Source organism: Aphelocoma coerulescens, chromosome 20 (genome assembly GCF_041296385.1).
Source record: "Aphelocoma coerulescens isolate FSJ_1873_10779 chromosome 20, UR_Acoe_1.0, whole genome shotgun sequence".
NCBI lineage: Eukaryota > Metazoa > Chordata > Aves > Passeriformes > Corvidae > Aphelocoma > Aphelocoma coerulescens.
Genome location: NC_091033.1, coordinates 2,063,547 through 2,075,990, shown reverse-complemented (window position 1 = coordinate 2,075,990; position 12,444 = coordinate 2,063,547). Strand labels below are relative to the sequence as shown.

Genomic DNA, 12,444 nt, shown 5'->3' with positions numbered 1-12,444 from the left:
AGAAAGGTGTTTGGCCTTGGCCATCAGAGAGCCAGTGGGGAGAAAAGAGAGAAAAGCAAAGTGCTGATGCAGATAAGGACGTGTGCTTGCAAGGGGAGAACTTGTCCTGAGTGGCAGCAGAGAATGACAGACTGATGTGGCCATTGCTGCTCCAAGAGAGGGCAGTGGGGCTCTCGGGGATGGTGCCATGGAAACTCTACACAGGAGAGCTCAAAAACCACTCCTGTCACCCCAGCTGCAGGGAATGAAATGTTGGGGGTGTTTGCTCTTCCCTTTCTCCCTGCTGGAGAGCACATCCTCATGGCACCACCTAAATCCTGCTTAGCGTGGACTTGGAATCCTGGCTGCAGTTCTGGCAGCTGTTCCCCAAAGGAACACTCGAGTGGAGCTGCAAGAGGTCGGGGAAGGGCAGAAAGGGAGCTGGGATGGGCTGAGTGAGCTGGGAAAGACTCAGCGTCAAGGGCGGTCCCAGCAAAGGTCTGAGGCATCCCGAGAGGCAGAGAGAGAGGGGCAGCCTTTGCCTGCCTGTGGCAGGAGTCCCGATCTGGTATGAAAAGCAAACCGAGAGAGGGAATGAGTGACCTCCCTGTTTTGGCAGCGTGAACGGGAATTGTACGAGGAGCAGATGAGGGATCTGAAAAAGAAGAATGAAATGAAAACACCGGAGATGCGAAGTGTCAAGGAAAACACCCAACAACTGGAAGTGGAGAGGGAAGCCAAGCAGGAACAGTTGGAGCATGGGGCTGCTGCTTTGAAGGAATGGCAAGAGACCGCTCAAGTCCTGAGTGTTGCACTGACCAAGAGTGAAATTTCCAAAGGGGCTCTGAAGAAAGACTTGGACATCTTGAAGGAAAGGCTTTGTCTCCAGGTAGGCACTGGCACTGATCTTCAGTCCACTGCAACGTCTCTCAAAGATTCCAATGAAGTTTCCCATGAAGAGGTGGGATTCTAAATCCCTGTCAGTCTAGGCCTGCTTGGGCAAAGCAGCCCGGGCTGCAGCAGGCAGCCTTGTTTGTCTGCCTGGCTCCAGCCAGAGACCATTGGCTGCCAGATTGTTTGCTGGCATGCCTGGAATGACTGAGGCAGCTCTGGAGCTGCTGTTCAAATCAGCTCCAGGCCAAAAGCTGGGCATGGGGAATTGCTTCTCCCGTGCCCAGGCAAGGGGAGGCAACATGTGTGGGTTGGATTTGGTGTGGAAAGGAATGGAGCAGGTGAGCAGAGTGATGGACTGAAGTGAGCAGAGTTCTGTAGCGAGGGCTGAAGAGCAGCTGCACTGCTGGAGCTTCGAGGACGCTTCCCGAGATGGAGATTTCTGAGGGACAGCTCTTGTGGTGTTTGAAATAAGGGAATCATCTCCTCTCTGAACACCCAGCAGGCTGTTGGAGCAGAGGGCAAGCGGCTGTCTGAGCACTCCAGGAGGGGTGTGGAATGTGTGCGGGACCAGGTTGCAGCAGCAGCAAAAGACAAGCCAGAGAAGCGTGAGCTCAGGAGAACTTTTGAGGTAAAGTGGGCTTTCACTGCCTCTGCAGAGCCTCAGGCTCCTCTGGATCATGACTCGTGTGCCCAGGCAGTGCTTTGGAGTCCTCTGCTTGTTTCCTTGCCTCTCCCTGTCCCTGCTGTGGGCACACCCCTTTGTTTGTTCTCTCTGTTGTGGCAGCCCATGGCTTTCACAAAGGCACCTTCACTCCGCTGCCTCCCTCCCTGGCCCCGTGTCCCCGGACACACACTGGCCTCTCCTGCACAGCCCCCAGCGAGAGCTCTTTGCCCCCAGTGCTGTCTGGTGCAATTGAGGGTCTGTGAGCAGAGATCTCCTTCCCTTGATGTCTAGAGGTCCTTTTGCCCCATGGTTGCTGACAGGTTTCTGTGACCCTTTCTCCCATCCAACCTGCAGGTGGAACCTGAAGGGAGGAGTGTCCAGAGAATCTTTGGGAAAGTTTACCTCTCGGATACCATTAGAGTGGATGCTCCCCCGTCTGCCCAGCACAGCAGGTTGACTTCTGGACAGGTGAGAACATCATCTTCCTTGGTGGGAGGAACACAGCCCTTGGCAAGGCACATGTCCCTCAGAAAGCAGAGTAGCAGCTGTGAGCTGAGCTTTTTTCCCCAAGCCAGGCAAGCCCTGAGCGCTGCTCCCAGGGCTGGCAGCTCCTCTGCTCCAGAGCAGACAGAGGGCACCGTGCTGGAGCTGCTGTGGCTGCACCCGCTTCAGAGCCAGCAGGAGGTGGGAGCAGCTGGCTCTCTGCTGCCAGCCAGCCCAGCAGCCACAAGCCCGTGGTGTCAGGAAAGAAGAGTTGGAGGAGTTTCACGGCCTCAGCAGTGCTTGAAGGCTTATTCTCCCCCTGAGCTTCGTTGCCCACATTGTGCTCTGCTCCCATGTGGAATGCTCTGAAGTTTGGGAGAAGGAGAGTTTGCTCCCTGTCCCTGGGCTGGCTGTGCAGGAGCTTGCTGTTCAGATCAGCTCCAGGCCAAAAGCCGGGCATGGGGATCTGCTTCTCCCTTGCCCAGGCAAGGGGAGGCAACACGTGGGGGTGAGCAGTGATGGACTGAAGTGAGCAGAGCTCTGTAGCGAGGGCTGAACAGCAGCTGCACTGCTGGTGCTTAGAGTCAAGTGTATTGGCAGTTGTGGAAGATGCAGTATTTTTGGGTGACAACACAGAATTTGGGGCAGGGATGTTTGTTGGGAAGGAGCAATCTGGTGCCAGGCAAGCCAGCAGGGCCTGACACAGCACTTCCAAGGTAACAGTGCCAGAGGCTTTTGGCAGCCCAGGGTATCGGAGCTGCAGAGGGCAGATGCTGTGAAACTTTGAGCCCAGAGCACAGGAGCTCCCTGTCCTCTGGCTGCCTGCGAGGTGGCACTGGCTGGCTCTGCACAGGGCTCCTGAGGAAGGGCTCGAGCTGTACCTTGTCCTGCTTCCAGGTTTCCCAGGAGCAAGAGTCATTGAGCAGGGCTCTGGAGCAGCTGCACCAGGAGCCCTCTGGCCAAGGGCACGCACTGGCCCAGGTGTGCAGAGAGAAGGAGCTGCTGGGCCGGGAGAAGGCTGCCCTTGAGGGCCGACTGGCAGCCATGGAGCGTCACCAACAAGACCTTTCCAAGCAGCTGGCAGAGACCAGGTAAAGGCAGGGAGGAGACCCTTTCCGGATGCTTTTACCTTGCATGGACAGAAAATGGAAGTCTCAAGAAAAAGAAATATGCCACAATGTGAAGGTTATTTTTCTGACATCTAAAGCCAGCAAAGCTGTTGTGAGCCTTGGGCTCCTGTTTGTGCCGCCAAGCACACTCGTGTGGGAAGTCAAAAGCAAGCCACCCGGCCCTGAATTGAGTAGTACTTAAACCATGCAGCTGTTGAGTGAAACCTCAAGTTTCTCTTGGGTTTAGTTCCTTGTTCTGGGCATTGAACATCCCTCTTTCCTTCCTAAGTAGCTTGACACAATCCTGATCTTCAGAACTGAAGCTTCATCTTCAGAACTCCAGGCTCTGACCTTGGGATGTTGGCAGTAGCATGCTGCCATTCAGGGGGAAGCCAGAGGCTCCTGCTGAAAATGCTGAGGGCCTTCTGCTTCCAAGCACACTCTTGAGAAGTGTGAGGCAGGACCTAGAGCTGCTTAGAGAGCAGCAGGGAAACCTCTTTGGAATTGTTGACAGCCCCTGGGGATTCTTGCTGTGTTGATGGGCACCCACCTGTCAAACCTGCCAAGGTCCTTTTGGATGGTCCCTCTCACTCTCCAAAGAAGGACAAGACTTGGGCTACTGCCTGCTTAGCTGGCAACACTAAAAGAAAGGTGGCAAGTCTATTCCTTGACCGTGCAGGAGCTTAAACTGCAGTCTCTGCATTCAGGTAGTTGTTGTTCAGACAACATGGTGTTCTGAATTTTTACAAGTGCTGCCATGACCATGAGATTTTACTGTATCATGCAAAGTAGTTCTGAAGTCTCTTAAATACAGAGTGTCTGGAAAATTATGTACCTTTATGTCCATGATGAAGAGAGTTAACAAGTCAGGAGTGAGCCAGGACGAGAGTCTGTTCTGTCCCCCTGCAGAGCAGCTTGGAAGTGCTGATGAGAGAAAGGCTGTGAGCAGAGGCTGGGCTTTTGCTCCTCGGCCCAGCCTGTGTGGGCACAGCTAGCCAGGGTCATAGGTCAGGAAGAGCAGCTGAAGGTTCGGCTGTTGAGGTCACGTTGGGCTGGGCTGTCTGTGCTGTGCCAGGCCATAAGGAAGGCCTGGGCACTCCCTCAGAGGGCCCTGCTTTGCTACTGAAATGGCACAAATGGGCCTTCTCTGTACAAGTTTCCATGCGACCCGTTTTGCATTCTCAGGCCTGGGCATCTTGAGCCACGTTGTCCTGGAATAACTGCCCGGGAGTGTCAGGAGCGAGCAGCTCATGTCTCTCCGTATTTGCAACCTGTAGGTCAGCGAAGGAGAGCCTGGAATCCAGCCTGTTTGCTGCTCAGCAGCAGATATCCCAGCTGGAGATCACCAGCAACCATCTGGAGGCTCAAGTGCTCACAGTCACACAGGCCAAGGAGGCGCTACAAGGTGAGAACCTCGTGTGCTTTGTTTGTGGTGCCGCCCCACCTAGATAGAGAAGCTGCTGTAAAGCCTCCTCTGTCTGCAGGGCTTCTGAGGAGCGGTGGCGCTGGAGGCAGGGCCCTCCTACGCTGACACTGAAAGGGCCTGAGTCAGTAAAGGCAGTAAAGACTCTGAATCTTGCTGTTGGTCGTGTTTGCAGGAGAAGTGAAGTGCCTCCAACGTGAGCTGGAAGCAGAGAGAGCTCTCAGGAAGCAGGAGCAGGAAGACACAGCACAACAGCTCTTGCAGGCAGAGCAGCAGTGTCACAAAAGCCTCAGGCTTCAGGGAACTGCTCAGCAGGTGGAAATAAACAAGCTCCTGCAAGACCTGGTAGGTGACAATACGCTTCTGAATTGTCCAAGCCGGCCCTGGGGGCTGGTTTAGCACCAGCAGAGCCTGAGGGTGTGAAAGGGCAGCAGTCCTCTGTCAGAGGCCTCCCGCTGCTGGGCCGGGCAGGAGAGGCGGCGGCTCGGACTTGGAGGCGCGTGAAGACCCACAGGATGGTGCTGGGCCAGTAAATGCAGCCACGGCTTCCGTGAGGGCGTAAGGCGAGTTCCAGAGCAGCTTGGGCAGTGCCCACCCAAAGCGTGGCGGCCCAGGGCAGGATCTTCCCCGAGTCCCACCTGCCACGGAGCAGATGCCAGCGTGGAGCAGATGCCAACAGTGCTGCTGGCTGCAGGCGTGGGAACTCGGTTCCTGTCTTGCTGTGCTCCCACGGTGGACAGAGGGATTAGCTTTGGGCTGGAAGCAAATGGAACAGGCCCCGGTCCTTCAGTCCTTGTGACTGGGGCACCAGGGTGCCAGAAGGTGACACCTCCTTTTCTGAATGGTTGGACTCAATGCTTGTGCAGGTCTTTCCCAACAGAAATGATTCCATGGTTCTGGGATCCTTGCACCTGCTGAGCCTCCTTTTAAATTCCCTGACAGGACACGGTTTCTGGAGAGCAGAGAGCCAGTGCTGTTGTCTTTTCAGGTTGGGGTTTGTGGGAGGGATGAAGCTTCACGTTTTTCAGCGAGAAGCTTGCCTGGGGACTTCAACTTGAAGATTTTTCCAAACCTCCTCAGGCAAGTGAGCAGGAAAGGCACTATGCAGACATACAGGAGACGCTGCAGCAATGGGGAAAAGAGAAGGCAGAGAGAGAGCAGGAGCACCAGAAGGTGCTGTTTGAGATGAGGAAGAAAGTTGCCACCCTGCAGGCTCAAAGACAAGAGGAACAAACTAGATTTGAAAATGCCAAGCGAGAGGTAATGATTGTGCAAGGAGAATTGGTGTGATTTTTTGCAAGGCTGGAGCTGTGGGAGACGGCAGGCTATGGGGCTGTGTGGAGCATGCCCTCCATGTCTTCTACATTGAATTTGGGGAGGTGAAAGGTGAACAGGGCTGTCTTTGGGCCCAGGAATGAGCCCTCTCACAGGAAGCCCGGCAGAAACATCAGCTTTCCGTTGGGATTTTTGTGCTGCTCTTGTGCTCTGTTTTCCTAAGACTTACCTCGGAGGATCTTCACTGTTCTCTTAAGGGTCCTCTTTTGGTGTGTACTGGTCGGTGTCCATAGCCAAACTGAGTTTGTAGGACTTTTCTTTTGTGGGCACAGGGAGGGCGCAGCGGGAACGCTGACAAGAGACAAATCTTTTTAAAGACTCGCCTGGAGTATTTCTGAACAGCAACCCAGAGATGTCTCCTGGGCTGTGTTCTTAGTCACTCTCTGGGAAGCTGTGTCCTCCCCAGGGCAGACAGTGGCCCAGGGGAGCAGCAGCCAAGTGCTCTGAGAGCGCGTGAGCCCATCGGTCTTTGCCTCTTGCCACACAGAGTTTGCAGGGGAAGTGTCAAGCCCTCTGCTCTTTCCTTCTGTGCAGGTCCTGCTGGAAAAGCAGAAGGAGAAGAATTCTTTATCAGAGACACTGCTCCAAACTCGGGGACAGCTAAGCCAAGCCTGCCAGCAGGTGCAGCAGCTCAGGCAGGAGGTGAAAGAGCAGCAAGAGAAGGGGCAGGTAAGTCTGAGCAGGCAGGGAACAGAGTGCAGGGCAGTGGCAAGGGCACAAAAGGCAGGTGCTGGGAGTCAGGAGGCAAGGGCTGCTTCAGGCCCTGGCAGCACAGAGCCTGGCAAGCTCCAGAGCTCAGGCCCGGGAAGCAAGGCTTACAATGGAAGCAGAGCTGGGTAGAGAAGCCAAAAGAAGTCGCTGAAGGAATGGGATTTTGAGAGAGCAAGTGGGAAAAGCTGAGCCTGAGGGCAGGTCGCAGGAAGTTGCTCTGCATTTTGTTGCCAGACCATCCAGGCAAAGCTGCAAGCTGAGCTGCAGGAAGCTCGGGGGGAGATCCAGGCAGCGCAGAAGAGGCACGAGGAAGAACTACGAGGCATCAAAGAGGAAATGAATCTCCTCCTTGAGCAGAGGGAGGCTCTACAAAAGCAGGTGAGTGAAAGAGCAGTGGCACCGCAGCATCCAGCAGGGGGTCTGTGCCCTTCTTGCTTTTCCATGGCAGAGCAGCAGCTGCTGGGGTGGTCCCTGGGGCTGCCTCGTGCTCTGGGCTCCTTGGCAGCTGCTCTGAAGGACCCTCGGTGCTCTGCTGAATCTCAGCTGCTGCCCTGGACAGCTGGGCTAGTCCTCTGGGCTGTTGGCCAGCAACCATCAGCACGGATTCCTGCTGGCCTCTTCTTGCTGGCCTTGGTGTGGGAGGTGCTTTTTCAGGTGCCCTTGGTGGGCCACGTAGAGATTGAAACAAGTTGTCCGTATGCATTGTGAATCTGGTGCTCTGAGGACAGGGAGAAATGGAAAGTTGGCCTTTGCCTTTTCTCACAGCCTCTGCTGTGGCTGACAGTGACAGGCTGTGGCTGTAGCCTCTGACTGCTTTGTTCTGTTTGACTGGAGGTGGGAGAGTTGACATCTCAGCTGGCAGCCTCCAGAGAGTCCCAGGCAACGATTGTTCAGAGAGCCCGGCAAGATGTGAGGGAGGCCCAGAAGCAGTCAAGGCAGAAGCTGTTGCAGGTTGAGCAGCTCCAGAAGACGCTGGAGGAGGCAGAACATCAGAACAAGGAGCTGCAAGTGCACCTGAAGAACTTGGAGATGGAAAGGAGTCAATGGGAAGAAGTGGCACGCCAAAATTCGGGACTTTGGGCTTCCTTGAACACCCTAGAGAAGGAAAAAGCCAGGTAAATGAAAGCCTGTGGGACTCTGCCTTGTGGGAATGGATTCCCTCTTTGCCATCTTTGCACCTGCCAGGGGCTCTGGCAGCATTTCCTACGTGGCAGAGTTCTGAACTCTCCGTGCAGACGCGTCTGGTTGTCTGGATGTTGTGTTTCATTTTCTTTTCTTTCAAGCCTTCAGTTAGAGTTTTTCTGAAGACAAAGGCTTTTGGAGTAGCTCTTTCCCTCTAGGGGTGTGTTCTGTTGTGAGGTGGGTGTGCTAACACTGCCCAAGCTGCAGTGTAAGGAGCTGGACACATCCAGCAGCTCCGCCTTGGGTCCTGTAACTTGAAGCCTTTGGGATCTGGAGCAGCCTGGCATCCTGATGCCTTTGCTTGGCAGAACCATCTCAGGGCCCTGATTGCTGACCTAGGCCAGATTCCCCTCAAAGGCACCCAAGAACCAAGAATGTCTCTGTTGCATCATTCCTCAGAAAATGCCCCCAGGTGCCTGGGGGGGCTCAAGCAGGGTCCCTGCCAGCCTCCAGAGTCACAGGCAATACTGACTGTGCAAAGAATGCAAGAGACAAGACCAAGGTTAGCAGGGCCCCTCCAGCTGACCAAGTCCTGCCAGTCTTCAGTGCCACAGGATTCTTCTTTCGAGAAGAAGACAAAGAAAAGGCAGGGCCCTCTTGCTTGCCTGCAGGTTTCTGCATCTTCCATCAGGTTGTGCTCCAAGGCTCTGTTGCCACTTCTGCTATCGGCCTTTGTTTCTCCAGCTGGAAGTAGGATGGGTGCTGGTAAATCTTAGGGAACTTCCCCGAGATCCTCTGGCTGTAGGGTGCTGCTCCTCCTACCTGGACATACAAGATGGGGCAAGGAAATGTCTCTTCCATGTTGACCAAACCTTTCCCCCTTGGAGCCTGGGTAGTCAGAAGAAAACTCTTCCTCTCCCCTAATCTCTTCATGGCAAGACTTTGTTAGGTCTATATTCACATTCCCATCTCAAGAAGAAGGTAGGACATGTAGGCAGGAACTCCCCATTCTTTCATGAATAAAAGCAGAGTGGGCACATGCTGGGCTGTGACTGCAGGGGGAACAAACAAACAGCCACGTTGTTTAGACAAACCTCATCAGACAGAGCAGTTTTCCCCAAGGTGGTGCGAGTCCTAAGAGTTCCTAAAATGTGATACCGTGTAGTAATGAGTTGCATGCTTCCCTTTTAGGCTGCTTCTGTCTCTGGAGGAAAAGAACCTGTGCCTCAGAACACTGGAAGAAAAGAACCAGGCACTGAACAATCAGGTGTCTCAATTTCGTTCTGCTCTTCGCGAGGCCGAGCAGCTCTGTGCAAACCGCACAGGACAAGTGCTGAAGCTCAACGCCCAGGTAATCTGTGCCCTGGCGTCCTCTTCTCCAGGGACACACATCATCACCTTTGGCTTGGAGGCCCCAACTGCTTTCCCCTCCCAGCAGCATCCACTGTTGCCGTGTTCTGCCCCGGGGTGCTGCTGCACCCACAGGCCAAGGCTGGATCTGGTGTCTGCTGCCGATGTTTTCCTCCGTTCTCTCCCAGGTCCCAGCAGGAAATGTGGGAGGAGAAGCAGCAGCAGACTCCTTTGGAGCTTCTCCATCCCTCTGTTAGCAGTGTTGTCCCAGATGGAGTTGGTGCCTGTGCTGGGCACCGAGCAATGTGGGCACACAGACGTGGCTATGGCAGGCTGGGGAGGGCACTTCCAGCGCAGCCAGTTCAGCCGGTGTTCAGAGCTGCAGCCTTAAGGATGCCCATTGGCTCCCTTTCCCTATTTTCAGGACACTTGTTTCCATTGGAATCCTTGGCTCTGTGCCTTCTGTTTTGGGCATGTTTTTTTGCCTGAAGTCATTTCTCCTTTGTTACTTGCTCTACTGCCTGCTCTGCTGCCTCAGGAGCAGCCCTGTCCCTGAGGCTCTGTGCATCCATCTTCCAGATGCGGGCCCTGCAGAAGGCAGTGCTGGAGATGGAGGCTACCCAGGCAACTCGAGAGAAGCAGCTGCTGCAGGAGCTGGAGGAGTCCCGAGCAGGAGAACGGAGCTTGAGGGACTCTGTGCAGGTGCTGGAGGCTGAGGTGTCTGAGCTGCGTAGGAAGCTCCAGAGCTCTGAGAACAGAGCAGAGGCCTTGGCCACAAAGTGTCAGCAGGCCAGTGGTGCTCACCAGGAAACTCAATCCCAGCTGGACAAACTGCTCCTGGTTCTCCACCACGTGATCAGGGATAGCAGAGACTTGGTCACCTGGAGCTCAGGCAAGTGTGGGAGGCTGGGAGAGCAGGTGGAGCGAGGGGGTGGTTCCTGGTCATCCTGGTATGACACACTCACCCTGTCAGTTCAGGCTGACTCAGGCCTTGGGAAGTCTTGTCTCCCTGCAGAGACACAAGTCCATGTTTGTTTGTAGAGAAGTGATTAGAGTCAGAAGGGAGAAGGGCCCAAGTCCTGTCAAGCCACAGGGCCCATGCAGTTGTCTTTGGGGCAGTGCTGACATTAGTGGTCATCAAAATAACGTCAGCCTGTGACACACATCCTGCTGCAAGGCGAGCTCTAGGACAATGACAAAGGCACCTCCTCCTAGGTAGAAAGAGGCCTTGTTTGTTGGAGACTGTTGGATTAAATCTTGAAACAGAATGTCTTCTCTTTTCAGAAAAGGGTCATGTCTTGGGCCTAAGTGCTTCTCAGGATGGGGATGTCCCCGCAGAGCTCACAGTGGACAGAGTGTCAGCAGCTCTGCAAGACCTGCAGCAGCACCTGGAGCATTCCCAGAAAGATCTGGTAATATGCACCCAGAAATCCTGTCCTGCTGCTGGGCTGCTGGACAAGCAGAGTGCCAAGGCCAGGATGGGTGGAAGTTCTTGTAGGGGGGTTGTCTCACTAGCATGGGGAGGAAGGAGGATCACGATCACATCTACCAGTACGGTCCAGCTGCCCTCTCCCACCTGGGCTATTTCTGCTTTAGTGTTTGTAGCCATTTGTCTCCTGCCAGCAGTGGAACTGACAGGTGATTCTGTTCCTCTTGCCTCTTCCAGAATGATGCAAGGAAGAAGATACAGGCCTTGGAGCTGGAGCTGGGCATGGGGCAGGCTGAGAGGGACAATCTCAGAGCCAGCAATCAGGAGCTGCTGAAACAGTTGGAAGAAATTCAAGCAGGTACAGCTTCACCTCTCCCACCCGCTGCCCCATCCTGTCCCAGCAGGGATCTCTGATGCCACACAGAGGAAAAGGGCAGTGCCCAGAGATGGCAGAGGGGAAGAACAACCAGCAGGAGATTTCTCCATCCAGTGCCAGTGAAAGCTTTTTCTTGAGAAAGATGCCGTGGCTGGCAGTGCCATCTGGCTGTGCTATGGCTGATCCCATGCACAGGTGGTGCCTTTCAGGTGCTGTGTCTGTGCTGAGGAGCTGTAGCTGGATGCCTCAGCTCGATTCCCCCCAACTCCAGGCCCTGACAGAGCCCCCAGGCTATTGGCCTCTCTGGAGCAGGGCTGCACAGGCATCCCCGCTCCTTTGTCTCTCTTGGACTGCTCACTCTGCACAAGCCCAAGAGGAAAGACACTTTCCTATTCCTCTGAACCTTGCCCCTTGGATTCCTGCTTTTTTCTCCTTCATTTCTGTCAGCTTTGGAAGCCCTTGCGGCCTTAGGGGCTGGCAAACACAGGCAGGCCAAGAAGACAGTGCTGTTGTCCCTGCAGGATGCACATCAGTTTGCCTTTGCTTTGCTGTTCTCATTCTCCTTCTCCTTCCTGCTGCAGTGATGTGGAGGGCAGAACACCAGAAGACCTCTCGAGAAACTGCCCTGGAGAAAGAGGCCATTGCCCTGAAGGAAGAGGGTGTGACTCTTTGTCAGGAGGTGGCATCTCTGCAGAGGAAACTGGAGAGCCTGGAGAAGGAAAGGAAGGATGTGCTGGTGAGAACGGCAGATGCCATGAAGGGCCATTTCCTAGCTATGTTTGGCCCTTGTGTTAATAGTTCTAAGGAGCACCTCTTTCCAGCTGAGCTTTTCAAACTGCATTCTTCTGAATAAGGAGGAAAAGATGTCGTAGTCATGTCAAAGCCAGTTAGTGCTGAGGCTGCTGGTTTTCCTCCATGCTGGAGTTTTGTGCCCTCTAGTTCTCAATGTCCACACTGTCTCTATGGACATTGCATGGTCTGGGCAATTCCTCATGTCCAAACCCACATTCAGATTTCAAATACCTGGACCTGGAACGAGGGATGAGAAGGCCAAGTTTGCTGTTAATAGAAAGGTGTTTGGCCTTGGCCATCAGAGAGCCAGTGGGGAGAAAAGAGAGAAAAGCAAAGTGCTGATGCAGATAAGGACGTGTGCTTGCAAGGGGAGAACTTGTCCTGAGTGGCAGCAGAGAATGACAGACTGATGTGGCCATTGCTGCTCCAAGAGAGGGCAGTGGGGCTCTCGGGGATGGTGCCATGGAAACTCTACACAGGAGAGCTCAAAAACCACTCCTGTCACCCCAGCTGCAGGGAATGAAATGTTGGGGGTGTTTGCTCTTCCCTTTCTCCCTGCTGGAGAGCACATCCTCATGGCACCACCTAAATCCTGCTTAGCGTGGACTTGGAATCCTGGCTGCAGTTCTGGCAGCTGTTCCCCAAAGGAACACTCGAGTGGAGCTGCAAGAGGTCGGGGAAGGGCAGAAAGGGAGCTGGGATGGGCTGAGTGAGCTGGGAAAGACTCAGCGTCAAGGGCGGTCCCAGCAAAGGTCTGAGGCATCCCGAGAGGCAGAG

General features: G+C 54.5%; 1 protein-coding gene across 1 annotated transcript in view; it reads left to right on the top strand.

Moving 5' to 3' along the window:
* The window catches only part of LOC138120835 (centrosome-associated protein CEP250-like), a 76,866-nt gene that overhangs the window by 44,246 nt on the left and 20,176 nt on the right, over nt 1-12,444 (top strand). The window contains exons 16-24 of the mRNA XM_069033851.1: nt 599-940; nt 2,918-3,111; nt 4,407-4,497; nt 6,848-6,976; nt 7,433-7,713; nt 8,912-9,071; nt 9,650-9,859; nt 10,770-10,857; nt 11,457-11,611. Of these exons, the coding sequence (XP_068889952.1) occupies nt 599-940; nt 2,918-3,111; nt 4,407-4,497; nt 6,848-6,976; nt 7,433-7,713; nt 8,912-9,071; nt 9,650-9,859; nt 10,770-10,857; nt 11,457-11,611 (1,650 nt within the window). The remainder of the gene's footprint in view (nt 1-598; nt 941-2,917; nt 3,112-4,406; nt 4,498-6,847; nt 6,977-7,432; nt 7,714-8,911; nt 9,072-9,649; nt 9,860-10,769; nt 10,858-11,456; nt 11,612-12,444) is intronic.